At 40.9% G+C, this 15,567-nt stretch overlaps 1 protein-coding gene across 2 annotated transcripts in view; it reads right to left on the bottom strand.

The window, feature by feature from the left end:
• The window catches only part of DOP1B (DOP1 leucine zipper like protein B), a 91,836-nt gene that overhangs the window by 38,660 nt on the left and 37,609 nt on the right, over nucleotides 1–15,567 (bottom strand). For both annotated transcript variants that reach the window (XM_067545290.1, XM_067545291.1), the window contains 5 exons: nucleotides 13,769–13,874; nucleotides 12,568–12,759; nucleotides 10,440–11,130; nucleotides 2,782–3,050; nucleotides 812–964 (listed from right to left, as the gene is read on the bottom strand). In XM_067545290.1, coding sequence (XP_067401391.1) covers nucleotides 812–964; nucleotides 2,782–3,050; nucleotides 10,440–11,130; nucleotides 12,568–12,759; nucleotides 13,769–13,874 — 1,411 coding nt within the window. The remainder of the gene's footprint in view (nucleotides 1–811; nucleotides 965–2,781; nucleotides 3,051–10,439; nucleotides 11,131–12,567; nucleotides 12,760–13,768; nucleotides 13,875–15,567) is intronic.

The following is a 15,567-nucleotide window of genomic DNA, read 5'->3' on the forward strand; positions in this document are numbered from 1 at the left end:
GGCATATTTGGAATTCCCATTTACAGTATTTTAATTTCTTGAATTATTGTGGATTGTATGACAAAGAAGGCCAATATGAAGGGACTGTTATTATTGGGCAGACCTTACTGAGGATTTATCATCCCTGAATGTGTATAAGAGTCTAAAATGTAGATTTCCAAACTATTGACTATTCAGATATCGACAACCCCAGTATGATCCTGATATAACAGAACAAGTTTCAAAATTGTGAGAGCAAATATATGTAAAATAAATGAAACATAGAAGGTTTAAGCCCCCTGTTATAGTATAGCACCAGAGTGTGACCTTTCATTTAGTTTTTGTGACAGCTAACATGTAAGTTAAGAACTGATCTACCTTTAGAATAGGGAAATAAATTGTTAAAGGGAATCTGCTCATTTTAAATAGAGTTTGCCTATTGCATGATCTAGAAGCCGTTAAATGCTGGCCCAGACATAGGGTCAAATGACTTATCAGAACATAAGGTTGGAAGAATAAGTCAGTGTCTAGCCCAAAGTGTTTTTAGAATTACCGATGGATCTGGAAAATATTTAGAAACGCTGTCAAGGATTGCTAATTTTGGAGAATTTGTGATTTCAGGGAAGTGGATAGCATTCAGTGACTAAACTTGGCCTTATGTTGATTCATCAAGAGACCCTAAGGGAATGCACGGGGAGAGTGATGGAGATTCTCAACCTCCAGAGAAGCCAGGGATTTAGAAGCCCTAAAGCTGTGCAGCCAGGGAGCTGACTGCTGAAGCCAGAGGTAAAACACTACAATAATGAGGCAGCCTAGGTAATACGAGACTTACTTTATCGTGATCCAAAAGGGTATGACAAATAATATCTTCACAAATATTAGCAGATGGAGCCAAACAGTGCAGCCTGTAAAACAGCTCCACACAGGTAATGTGATGCTCCCGTGTCTCTTTGTTTAGCTGATTCCAAAGCACTTGAGCGACTCTCTAGGGGAACATATAAAATAAAATGTACCATTTCCCACTGGTTTAAAAGCTTGGTATAAACACTGAAGTGTTCTGTATTTCTGAAAGGGTGTTTCATATTTTCCTACATATCCTACCTATTCTTAGTTTATGGAAGAGCAAGAGGCTAGTTCATAATCCAGAACTAGGGGAACACAATAGCACTTTCTGGGAGTTGCAATCAATTCATGTCTGTGCATTAATGGGTGAGGAAATCAGTTCTGCTTCCATTTCTAACTCTAACCCCCACCCCAAACACTCAATTCATATAAACAATACCAAAAATTGTGACACAAGTGGCACACAGGTAAGAAATGAAACACTGGAATATTTTTACCAGTTTGGCATACAAAGAGGAAAATGTTGAAAGAAGTGATAATGTGATAGAGCCACCTTTGCCTCACATGACTAAACAGTAGCTCCCAATTAAAGTTTAAAAATTAAATTTAGAAGATCCCCCTTCTCACCCCATTTGAAAAAGTAACTGGCAGCTTAGACATGCTCTTCTCAATTCACATCTCCTAGCTAGGCCTTTCAACTGCTCTTTACATTATCTATTACAGAGTTGCCCCTGCACTGAAGCAGAGAGAAATAGTAAGATAACCTTACAGCTGTCCTTAGCAATATTTTCTATAAATAAAACAGGACATCTCACAACGTTACAGAATGATCAAATATCAGTTATTTTTTTTAAAAGACACACCCACTGGATTTAGATACAATATTTTGTCTATGAATAATATGGATGCTGATTGTCCAAAGCCATATATCAAATGAAGACATCCTATCTATGTTTAAATCTCCAGTGATGCACAGGTATAACACTTCCACCTTATTACCACAGTATGTAATTTTAAATAATGGTATCCAGTGTCTTTCCCCCTCTATTTCCAGCATAAACTTTTTTTTTTTTTTTTAAAGAAAGGATTAAGTTGCAAAGAATGTGGAAAAGTGACTCCTGCTGCCCTTATCACATCTATTAAATTTTGGAGGAAAGATCAGAGAAACTGATGAGCTAAAAAAAGAAAAGCAGCCATTTTAAACTACTTTTCCTGCTCCTATGTTTTGCCCTTTAAACAGCATTTTGGGGCCCACCAGCCAGTTAAAATTCTTACTTTCTATTATCAATAGATAAAATGGAAGCTGTTTAAACACTCTCAATATACCTCTTTTGCAACAGTTTTTGAAAGTGGCTATTGGACTATAACTGCTACTGAGAAAGCACCCTTCAGAAATACCTTTATTCCATATAAAGAAAAAAAAAAAAAAAAAAAAAAAAAAAGCGTGCTTTCAACTTCTCCCCATTTTACCCACCACCGTCAATTTTTTTGAGCACCACCACTCTGGGAGCCCAAAGGAGCATAAAAATCCTTCCAAAATGTAGTTTTCAAGTTCACAAAACCAAACCAAATGAAGACATTGAAAGTTAGGGATCAAGATTTTCATAAGTGACTAGTGCTGTTTGGTGCCCCATTTGGGACACCTGCATCTTGATTTTCCAAAAGTGCTGAGCAGCCACCCTCTAAAACTCAGGGACCTTTACGTTTGTGCCCAAGAAAGTTAAGGTTAACTAAAAATCACTGCTGACTTTTGAAAATATTGGCCATGATACATTATAAGAGACGTAAGTTATGTCAGAGTGTATATAACTGGACCATAGGTGAGAATCTCTGGTAAATGTGAAGACACTACCCACAATGTTGTGTCTCTCTGATACAGAATCATCCCAGAAAATCCATGTAATTATGACTGGTTTATATTTTAGCTAACGCATATTTGTGCAGTAAAGAGTTTGACACCTGATAGAAGTCTGTTTTCTCTGATATTAGCTTTAGAATGCCAGGAGCAATGGGAGGAACTGTGACCATCTGCAGTCTCCCAAAGAAGGGGTTGAGTCCGGAGATTTTATACCGCTTCATTCTGTCTTCAATTACAAGTGCCAGTGACTGAGAATGGTTGATCACTTCAAGCAGCGTGGAGACGGACACATTCTGAATGTAGCAGTCATTTACGCAGCAGCATATCGTCATTAGGGATTTAAGCCACAGAGGGAAGCTGGTATCACAACCTCCTCAGAAGAAAGAGGGGAAAAAAATGCTTTTATAACATTTAAATGTTAGATTACTTTATCAAACATTTGTCAAATCTGGAGGATTCCATGGAATTTACCTTCCCTTCTAGGTTGCACAAAATCATGAGCTTTGAACAACTCTTATATTTCAATGTGTAGCATTAGCTTGACACACTAAACTATGATATGTACTACACATTTTTATTCTTTTAAACTAAAAGCATTTATACATTAGTTCTAGGCACTCTTAACAGCAATTACATTTTATTATCCATTAAGAGATCACGAAGCAGCCCAAAAGAACAGGAAAAGCCATTAAAACAGCGATTCAACATAGCAAACCTCATTCTACTGAGAACGGCATCCTCCCAACCCACCCCACCCCAAATGCACGCATTTTCATTTTACATTCTGTTGATTAATGGTACTTCCATTAACAGCTAGACTAATCGGTTTGAGAGAGGAATGGGTTAGAGTACCCTTAAAAGCAACTAAATATTAAGGCCATAAAATACAAGCACCTCAAAATGTGTAACAGGACAGTCATTGACAAGGTTTGGTAATAATTACAAATATAAGACTCTGGTCTTTGAGCGACAAAAATCCCCTGACAAATCCATGTTTGCGGAAGATAAAGAAATGTAGACATAAAAGAATCGTAGCATGGTCTCCAAACCCACCTAGCAGATTAAGGAGGTAGAATAGGATAACATACTGACTTGGAACATTGAAATATAAAAATGAAGGATTGCTAATGGTAAGATTAGAAGTTTGTACAGCTATACTTTAATAATTTAAAATTATGGATAGTGAATGAATGTAAATGAGGTAACATTTAGGCCAAGGCCTACTTAGCATAAGTGTGGTTTTGCCTTTATTTTTTTTTAAAACACAGAATTGCTGATTGCTTAAAATGATGTTATTGCTGACAGAAAAAAGGTAACATGTTGTACTGGATGTTTTGAGGTAAAAAAATAAAAACAAAAACAAACTACACCAACCTTTAACAATAAGCCTTTTACTGGGAAAATCCAGGGGCAGGATGATGTGGAACAAAATGACATATAAACTGTTTAAACAGCAACGGAAATTGTATAAATTGTAATTCGTGCACACATCATGTATGGGTTACATAAAACCCTAAGGCTTGATGTGCTAAAAGCTGATTGAAGAAAAAAAAGGAAAATATAGAAAAAAATCCCACTGAATAACACCCAAACTGGAGAAACACCAAACCAGAATCTGAAAGAATAGAACTGAAGGACCGCACCAAGCGATCAAAAGAGGTGTTGACTATCATGAAATACAGGAGAACTTCCTGTTGCCTTGGAATGTGTTAACTTGCCCGCTCTACCTACTTCATAAGATTGGTCATACTGAGTCAAACTAATGGTCCATCTAGTCCAGTATCCTGTCTCTGACAGCGGCCAGTGCCAGATGCTTCAGAGGGAATGAACAGAACAGGGCAATTATCGAGTGAACCTGTCATCCAAGTCCAAGCTTCTGGCAGTTGGAGGTTTAGGGACATACAGTGCATGGGGTTTTATCCCTGGCCATTTTGGCTTATAGTAATTGATAGCTCTATCCTCCATGAACTTACTGAATTATTTTTTGAACCCAATTACACTTTTGGCCTTCACAACATCCCCTGACAATGAGTTCCGCACATTGATTGTGCATTGTGTCATTGTGATTGTGCATTGTGAGGAAGATTCAGAGAAGGCAGTGCAGGAGAAACTGAAGAATGAGGAAGAAAATTGGCTGCATGTGACCTCCCGAAGAAAGAGAACCTACATGCCCACCATGCAGATAGAGGTAAGGAATCGTTTTCAGGCTCTCTGCACAGGTACTACGGCAGAGAATGATTTGGAAGACTCATCTGAGGGAATGGATCAGAAGGAGACCCTGTTGATCAGAAGGCAATGGATGCATTGTCCTAGGGATGGGGGTTCCATGACCACCATCCCAAGGAGAAGAGAAGGGTGATGGTGGTCAGGTACTCCCTCCTAAGGGGGACGGAGTCATCCATCTGCTGTCCGGACTGGGAAACTAGAGAAGTGTGCTGCTTGCCTGGAGCTAGGATTCAGGATGTGACGGAGAGACTGCCAAGACTCATCAAGTCCTCAGACCGCTACCCCTTCCTACTTCTCCACGTGGGCACCAACGACACTGCCAAGAACAATCTTGAGCGGATCACTGCGGACTACGTGGCTCTGGGAAGAAGGATAAAAGGAGTTTGAAGCGCAAGTGGTGTTCTCATCCATCCTCCCTGTTGAAGGAAAAGGCCCAGGTAGGGGCCGTCGCATTGCAGAAGTAAATGCGTGGTTATGCAGGTGGTGTCGGAGAGAGGGCTTTGGATTCTTCGATCACAGGATGTTGTTCCAGGAAGAAGGATTACTAGGAAGAGACGGGATTCACCTAACAAAGAGAGGGAAAAGTATCTTCGCAGACAGGCTGGCTAACCTAGTGAGGAGGGCTTTAAATTAAGTTTGATGGGGGACGGAGACCTAAGCTCAAAAGGTAAGTGGGACACCACAAGGAAGCAGAAAGAGGAGGATGCAGCAGGGGAGGCCTCCTGATTCATACTGAGAAAGCAGGGCAATCGGCTAGTTATCTCAAGTGCCTATACACAAATGCAAGAAGCCTGGGAAACAAGCAGGAGGAATTGGAAGTCCTGGCACAGTCAAGAAACTATTACATGATTGGAATAACTGAGACTTGGTGGAGTAACTCACACGACTACAGCACCGTCATGGACGGGTATAAACTGTTCAGGAAGGACAGGCAGGGGTGAAAGGATGCAGGAGTTGCATTGTATGTAAGAGAGACTATGATTGCTCTGAGCTCCAGTATGAAACTAGAGATAAGCCAGTTGAGAGTCTCTGGGTTAAGCTTAGAAACAAGAACAACAAGAGTGATGTTGTGGTGGGTGTCTGTTATAGACCACCAGACCAGGAGGACAAGGTAAATGAGGCTCTCTTTACTCAACTAGGGAAAGTTTCCAGTTCACAGGACCTGATTCTCATGGGGGACTTCAATCACCCTGACATCTGCTGGAAGAGCAATACAGCAGAGCACAAACAATCCAGGAAGTTTTTGGATAGAGTGCTGCAGACAACTTCCTGGTGCAAGTGCTGGAGCAACCAGCTAGGGGATGTGCTTCTCTTGACCTGCTGCTCACAAACAGGGAAGATTAGGTAGGGGAAGTAGAAGAGGGTGGCAACTTAGGCAGCAATGACCATGAAATGGTCGAGTTCAGGATCCTGACAAAAGGAAGAAAGGAGAACAGCAGGATACGGACCATGGACTTCAGAAAAACAGACTTTGACTCCCTCAGGGACCTGATGGGCAGGATTCCCTGGGAGGCTAATATGAGGGGGAAAGGAAGCCAAGAGAGCTGGCTGTATTTTAAAGAAACCTTATTGAGGGCACAGGAACAAACCATCCCGATGTACAGAAAGAATAGCAAATATGGTAGGCGTCTAGCTTGGCTTAACAAAGAAGTCTTTGGTAAACTTAAACACAAAAAAGAAGCTTACAAGAAGAGGAAGCTTGGTCAGATGACTAGGGAGGATTATAAAAATGCTGCTCGAACATGCAGAAATGAAAACAGGAAGGCCAAAGCACAATTAGAGTTGCAGCTAGCAAGGGACGTGAAGGGGAACAAGAAGGGTTTCTACAGATATGTTACCAACAAGAGGAAGATTAGGGAAAGTGTGGGCCCCTTACAGAATGGGGGAGGCAACGTAGTGACAGAGGATGTAGAGAAAGCTGAGGTACTCAATGCCTTTTTTGCCTCTGTCTTCACAGACAAGATCAGCTCCCAGACTACTGCACTGGGCAGCACAGAATAGGAAGGAGGTGAACATGCTGCAGTGCTGAAGGAACTGGTCCAAGACTATTTAGAAAGATTGGACATACACAAGTCCATGGGGCCGGATGCAATGCACCCGAGGGTGCTGAGGGAATTGGCTGAGGTGATTTCAGAGCCATTGGCTATTATCTTTGAAAGCTCGTGGCAACAGGGGGAGGTCCCTGAGGACCGGAAAAAAGCAAATATAGTGCCCATCTTCAAAAAAGGGAGGAAAGAGGATCCAGGGAACTACAGACCGGTCAGCCTCACCTCAATCCCTGGAAAAATCATGGAGCAGGTCCTCAAGGAATCCATTTTAAGGCACTTGGAAGAGAGGAAGGTGATCAGGAACAGTCAACATGGATTCACCAAGGGAAAGTCATGCCTGACCAACCTGATTGCCTTCTATGATGAGATAGATGACTGGCTCTGTGGATGTGGGGAAAGCGGTGGACGTGATATACCTTGACTTTAGCAAAGCTTTTGATACGGTTTCTCACAGTATTCTTATCAGTAAGTTAAAGAAGTATGGATTGGATGAATGGACTATAAAATGGATAGAGAACTGGCTGGAGCATAGGGCTCAACAAGTAGTGATCAATGGCTCCATGTCTAGCTGGCAGCCGGTCAAAAGCAGAGTTCCCCAGGGGTCAGTCCTGGGGCCGGTTTTGTTCAACATCTTTATTAATGATCTGGAAGATGGGGTATATTGCACGCTCAGCAAGTTTGCAGATGACACTAAGCTGGGGGGAGTGGTAGATACCCTGGAAGGTAGGGATAGGATACAGAAGGATCTAAACAAACTGGAGGATTGGGCCAAAAGAAATCTGATGAGGTTCAACAAGGACAAGTGCAGAGTCTTGCACTTAGGATGGAAGAATCCCATGCACAGCTACAGACTGGGGACTAATGAGCTAGGCAGCAGTTCTGCAGAAAAGGACCTAGGGGTAACAGTGGATAAGAAGCTGGATATGAGGCCAGCAGTGTGCCCTGGTTGCCAAGAAGGCTAATAGCATATTGGGCTGCATTAGTAGGAGCACTGCCAGCAGTTCGCGGGAAGTGATTATTCCCCTCTATTCGGCATTGGTGAGGCCGCATTTAGAGTATTGTGTCCAGTTTTGGGGCCCCCACTACAACAAGGATGTGTACAAGTTGGAGAGAGTCCAGTGGAGGGCAACAAAAATGATTAGGGGACTGGAGCACATGACTTATGAGAAGAGACTGATGGAACTAGGCTTGTTTAGTCTGCAGAAAAGAAGAATGAGGGGGGATTTGATAGCAGCCTTTAGCTATCTGAAAGGGGGTTCCAGGGAGGATGGAGCTAGGCTGTTCTCAGTGGTGGCAGATGACAGAACAAGGAGCAACGGTCTCAAGTTTCAGTGGGAGAGATCTAGGTTGGACATTAGGAAAAAGTTTTTCACTAGGAGGGTGGTGAAGCACTGGAATGGATTACCTAGGGAGGTGGTGGAATCTTCATCTTTAGACGTTTTTAAACTGTGGGTTGACAAAACACTCGCTGGGATTATTTAGCTGAGGTTAGTCCTGCTTTCAGCAGGGGGTTGGACTAGATGACCTCCTGAGGTCCCTTCCAACTTTATGATTCTAACCTGCTGCCTATTAATTTCACCAGATGACCCTTAGGTTCTTCAGTTTTATGAAGTGGTAAACACCACCACCACCTCCCTATTCATTTTTTCCACCCCATTTATGATTTGATAGACCTTTATCATATTCCACCTTAGTCGTCTCTTTTCTAACCTGAACAATCCCAGTCTTTTTAATCTCTCCTCATATGGAAGCTGTTCCTTACCCCTAATCATTTTTGTTGCACTTCTCTGCACCTTTTCCAGTTTAACATATTGTTTTTGAGATGAGGCAACCAGAACTGCACACAATATTTGAGCTTTGGACATACCAGGTATTTATATAGTGGCATTATTTTTTTCTATCTTATCATCTAGCCTTTTCCTAATGGTTCCTTATATTAGCTTTTTTAACTACTGCTGCACATTAAGCAGATGTTTTCAGGAAATCATCCATGGCGACTCCAATATCTTTTTCTTGAGTGGTAACAGTTAATTTAAACCTCATCATTTTGCATGTTTAGCTGGGATTATTTTTTCTAATGTGCATTATTTTGCACTTCTCAACACTCAATTGCTTCTGCCATTTTGTTGCCCAGTCACCCAGTTTTGTGAGATCCCCTTGTAACTAACTCTTTGCAGTCTGCTTTAGGCTTAACTAGCTTGAGTAATTTTGTATCATCTTGTTGGCTATTATTGTCTGGCATAAATATATCTTCAGATACTGTAAGTGACAACAATTCTGTCTGAAATTGTATAAATCCAGACCAAAATTGATTAAATCTAAACTGGGTGGATTTGTGACTCAGTTTCCCTCCTTTAAATCCAGGGGATTTAATTGGATTGTTTCTGGAAAACTGTATCCCTGAACAAGAATTTGAAAAGACTAGTGCCTCATTATCTACTTTGAGCCCAGACATTCCCCTCACAATCAAGTGAAAAGATAAACCATTCTGAAAGTTAAGAATGTGCATGAAGATATAATTAAAAAAAAAATATTAACATTCATTCTCCTATTCATGTAGGTTCTATATGAATTATCTTACAGAAAGTTACTCACCCAACCCTTCCTTACCACAAATTCTCTAGTTTTGGAGTGGGGTTGTTTTTAATTCCTTGGAAACACTTTACTTGCTATTGTCTAAGCAGGCGGGAAAAAAACCCCAAAAGTTAGACTGGAACCAAGAATGCTTCTATTGACTCCATCATGATATTCTGGGAACTCAGAACCTATCTGACGCCAAACCCTTTAATTATAACACTTTGTATAACTGAAATATCTTCCATCTGAGCATCTCAAAGAACTTCAACATTAAAGACTCACAACTGCCCAGGGAGCAGGTAAGTATGGTCCCCATTTTATGGACATCAGAAATCTGTAGCAAAGCCAGAAGCAGAACCCAGGTCACCCATTTCTCAGTCCTGTGTCCACGACAAGACTATCCTTCCCTAAAGGCCCACTCTTGTTCTCACAGAAGCTGATATCTGAACTGTCATTGGGAACCAGCCCTAATTATGCAGATTGTTCTTATGTGGTATGTTAGCCTGAGTTGACCCTCTTTTCCCTGGGAGTCTGAGGGGGTGGGGAGAATGGTTTGATCCAGAACCAGAACACCAAAAACCATTCCCAACTTTCTTTTGGAGGTGATACTTGTAACAGTATTTCAAAAGAGAACAAAGTACAAAAACATATTCAACTCTAAGATACAAGACGCACTCTAATACGGGCTTGTCTTGGATGCAGTAAACATTTGGCCTTCAGTCTCCTGCTACATCCTTCCAAATACCCAAAATGTTCTACAACTACATTCATAACACACACCCTGTCGTGCTATATTGTGTGCACATTCTCAGTTTGTACCTAGTACACTATGCACTTAGTTTGTAGTACAATTTACATTCTAGGACACTGAAGTTATTTGTCTAACTGAACAAGAAAACACTTCTTACCAGGAACTTGAAACAGAGATAAATATAATTGTTCTGTTTCTTCCTCAGAAAGATAGACTGGGAAGGTAGTACAATCCAGTAGAAGGTGACAAGCTGCAGCAAAGGCCTCTCTGCAGTCTTCTTTCATGTCTCCCAAATCAAGCATTACCTGATCAATGTCCCATTCTTCTTCTTTTCCCTTTTTACTACCAAGATCATGGTTTGCAGGGGGAAGAGACTCCAGATTTTTCTGTTTAAATGGTGACCCTCGAACTGTGAACAAGTCGGAAAGCATTTGTTTAAACTGAGGTACAGTAATTTGTTTTCCTTCCCAGGGATTCTTTTTCTTGCTGGCATTTTCAGTGACTCTGTAATTATCTTCTTTCTTCTCACCTCTGCTCATGTTTGCTATTGAAATAGTGCCATTACCTGAGTCTTGTAAATGCACCCCAAAAATGTATTTACTGGCAAACTTAGCAACTAACTCTTGGATACAGTGCAAAGTCTTCTGAATGCTCCCCCCATTTTTCCAAACATCATCCTTCTCAAGAGTCACTCTTGGCAATCCTAAGTGTTGACAGAGCTCTGGGGATGAGGCACTTAGACCTATGCCACTGTCTTCAGACTTGAGGGGAGTGAAATCAGAGTCATCTTCATCATGTAGTGCAGGCTTGGTTTCTGATATACCACCATTTTCTTGTTTCATTGGGCTCTGAAATGGAAGCAATAAGGGTACTTTAAGTAACTGAAGTTGCCTTGGAGCAGAGTAGGGGGAGAAGAGAATAAAGAGGACAGGAATAACCTTATCTGGCAGTAGTTGGAGCTAAAGAGATATTTATATGAAATAGTTAGATGTGGTAATTGATGAGTGGTTCTGTTGCATTTAAGACAAAATTATACTTGTTTTAAAAGTATTCCTCACACGTCCTCGTCCTCGTCTCAGGCTCTGGGCCATGTGTTCAGCACTTTCATGATCTAATGTTGTGCAATAGCAGCTCAACAGGAAATTTAACAGGTGATAAAGGGTGGAAGGAAAGGGTTTCCTTATTATGCCATTGATCATAATGTCAATAAAGGAACTACTGCTAAATCTGATTGTTTCTAACTCTGTTTCTATCCTTGTATTATTGCTCATCATTAGCAAACTGTGCAGTTGGATTTCTGCCTGTATCATACACTAATTATTTGCCATGTTTTTGTGAGCTTGTTTTACAATTTATTTCTTGTATTAACTGTTGCATCTTGTGAGAGGCCAGGTAATGTTGACAACAAAAAGTCTGGCCACTTGAACTCTTTGTTTCACATGCTCCTAGGTGTCATACCAGTATATTGAGTAGCATCCACAGAAGACCACGCTCTTTTCAGATGGATGGATGAGCAGGAAAGGAACTTATACCATATCCTAGTTTTAGGCTAGTGGTTCTCAAACGTATTTAATCACATCCCACCCTTTGTATCTGTAGTAGTTTACGTCCCCCCAATGCCACACAAGTACATATACCGATTTAAAAAAAAAAAACAAAAACAAACAAAAACCAAACACGCAACTCTCACTAAATATTCAAAATAGTAAGGCATTGAATCTAACAGAGCCATTTAAGTATATAGTATATAGCTTGCCAGCCACCCTGCTCTGAAGGCAGCACCGCCGCGGGCAGTAGCAGAGAAGTAATACCATACCATTGCCACCCTTATTTCTGCACTGCTGGCTGCAGCACTGCCTTCAGAGTAGGGTGCTTGGCCAGCCAGCAGCCACCACTCTCCATTCTGCCTTCTCATGCCCCCACAGAATGCATTCCATGTCCCTGCCAAGGGGCATGTCCCCCCCATTTGTGAACCTCTGTTTTAGACATTAGGCTCTTGCACTGGCATGGACCACAACTCAACTAAGGTTGGGGTGGGTTCCCAAAATAAGACCAGCTCGGATACATGGCACAAAGTGGTTCAGAGCCCGTGAAAGGGGCCTAAATAGATAAGACTCAAGAAACTGTATACTGCTGAGATGAGTAATCTAAGTTTCAGTTATAGTAGAAAAGTTAGTAGCATATCTTATTTTAATAATGAAAACCCTTTTATGAGAGAATACACTTTTAATTTGTGAATAGTTATTTATAAGCAAATATGCAATAGACCTTGCAGCAATCCCTACCGAGTTTCCACTTCCAGTCTCATTATCCAAGTAGGCAGGAGGCATTTGTACTTTGCTAAGCACTTTGAAGCAGGTCTTTAAAGCATGAGTGAGTTCTGGTAAACTCAGAGTCTCCACATTCTCCAGAAGAGACTGTACCATGTAACTGAGCATCTGTGGGAGATACTGAGTCTGCACTTCAGAGTAAAGTTCCTAAAATAAACAGGGATTTAAAATAGTTAAAATACAAAACAGTTTAGCAGACAGAAATGGATTTTACCACTGTCAAACTGCCTAATATAAAGTCTAACATCAGTGAGCATAATGTGCACACTGAGTTAAGTTGTATATGATTGCCTTAAATAGTGCTACTACTCCACTCTTAATGCTGAATGTAGAACCACATCTTAGGGTTGAATGGAATTTGACTACAAATAATAGCCTTGCAAAAGACCCCAAGTAGTTTATCCACCCAAGCAGCAAAGGGGGGAATTTGACAATACATGACTTCTTTATCCTTTAAAATAGGATACTGTTAATGAACTTTTTTTTTTGATGAGAAAGTAAAATGAAAAGTAATCACCACAAGCAAGTGGACATACAGAACTTTGCAAGACTGATAAATTAATACATGCATGACAGTTCTGATTTCCATTTCAATAAATTACTGTTTTATTATAGGTATCCAGTTATAATTAGAAAATGTCAGTGATTTTCTCTTTTCTTTTTGTAAGTGCATTGTTAGTATGTAAGTCACTTAATCGATACACTGATTTTCCAGGGAGTGTTGGTATTTTGAGACTGAACTTATATATTTGTCAGATAATTTACAAAGATTCTAGTCTATTACTAAGAAGCCCAAACCCATTCTGATTAAGAGGACATGTTACATACAATGCTGATAGTACCCCCACCACCACACCCAACACCTCAATTATATACATGCTGAGAAGACCAAGAACAAAGTTCTGCTCTTGGTTTGCATGGCATTATGTGGTCTTGGATGGAACTCCTCACATGACTAAGAGTGGGCAGGATCTGGCTCAAAGGATCATGTGTTTATTCATCTGTTTTCTTTTCAAATGAAAATATAGTCTCCCCATAAAATGTATCCACCAAAATAAAAACAATGCTTCCGTGTAACTTAAACTTATCTGATAAAAGAGAAAGGAAATGAAAGCTATGACTCTGAATGATTAACTTTAGGTCAAGCTTGTCTTACCAAAGGAATCACATCAAGAAGGAATAGTAGCAGTGTGCAGAGCTCTGAAATCGTAGGAGGCGTGCTGACATTCTCAGTAGGGTATCTTGTCTGCATGGATTTATTTCTGGCATTGAAAGAGAAAGTGTGTTCTTTCAAAATACACATGGTTTACCATGTTGTTTGTATTTCTTTTAGAAAAACTTAAACGTACGTTATATTGGCATTCATGCTAACTACACAAGCCAAGAAGGGAGATTTGTGTCCATCAGCTTGGCTATTTAAGTCAAGTTCTTATCAACATTTCTTTTTAATCACAAAGTTGTATGCAGTTTAGAATCTTATCATATGATAATTAACAGAAGTACAATAAGGTACTGTATTATCCTGATCAAGATAAGCACCAACTTCTTCAAGATTCATATTAGATACTCAGCAATGTTATCCATTAGTCTAATTTCTCTTTGCTGTGTGAGAAAACCCTCAACTATTAGTAGCCTAGTATATAAAGGGATATTTTCTGGGAATTTCATCATCTGAAGACAAAGTTACGAAACTCGCAAGGACAGGAGCAGAGTAAAGAAAGAGAGTTGTTATGCCACACCAATAAATACTGGCTCATTTCAAGCACTAGTTATGCTAGTTTTGGAGTTTAAATACTATGCTGACTGACATGACACCTCCTTTCAATTATCTAATTAGGTTTAGAATGAAAACACAATCTCATTCTTAACTGCACTGTGGCAGGGTGCCTATCCTGCACTGGTCAAGAGGGGGTTAAGGAGGACTGGGCAAGGAGCAGTCAATCAAGATCCAGAAGCCCAGTATAAAAAGGGGAGTAGCAAGCAGAGCAGAGCAGGGCAGTCACTCCCAGAAGCTCAGAGAGGGAAGGCTGTCTGCCCAGTAATTTGAGCACTCTGATACAAGGGTGGAGGAGGTACTGAGGCCCTGATACAAGGGAGAAGGAGGAGGGCAGGGAAAGGCTGCGGGGCCACACCCCGTCTCCCCTAGGTCGCCAGTGGAGTGGCAGTGGACTACAGAGGCCACTGAAACAAGTGGGGGAAAAGGAATTGCAGAAATCCCCCCCGGAAGAGGGGGAAAGGGGGAGGAACACAGACTGTGCTTGGCCAGAGGGCCAAGCCTCAAAGACGGCAGAGAGCCCTGACAATGGCAGGAAGGGGAGAGTGACGGAGCACAGGCTGCAGACAAGGGCGTCACCACGAGCTAATTCCCAGAACACCAGAAGGAAGCACCCATCGGGCCGTGAGTGGCAAACAGTGCGTCACATGCGCACTTTGGAGGAAGCATTTTCCATTAAAATTTTGATTATAGTTAAACAGGCTCACCTACTATAAACACAAAATATTGGCCACCTTGTGTGCCTCTTAAACATGGTTAATTTCATTTCTACATAGAATGTGAGAAGACAGGAGGCCGGATCCTTCTGTATGCTCTATTCTGTATTTTTATGTACTTTGGCTGAACAAACAAAGTGGCCAGGAGGGATCATCTTAACGTATGATCCTATCCCATGTGATTTCCTTGCTTTCTACTTATGAACATGCTTGTTTTCTGGAGGAACAACTGCCATGACTTGGTCACTGTTTCCAAAAACACAACATGCAATTTATTTTGTAGTTAGATAGGTAAACAACTGCCTCAGATCTAACAATTTGCATTAGATGGTTAGTTTAGGATCTAACCATGCCTCTCTGCCCCTTTGATTAAGATCACAACATTGGCATTTGAATCTTTCATTGACACTTCTCTGTTGTCCTAGCTATGTAATTCTTATTTTTGCATTAATGCCAAATAGCATA

Source organism: Emydura macquarii, unplaced genomic scaffold (assembly GCF_026122565.2).
Source record: "Emydura macquarii macquarii isolate MOO-44397 ecotype Brisbane River unplaced genomic scaffold, CSIRO-AGI_Emac_v2 contig_1043, whole genome shotgun sequence".
Taxonomy (NCBI): Eukaryota; Metazoa; Chordata; order Testudines; family Chelidae; genus Emydura; species Emydura macquarii.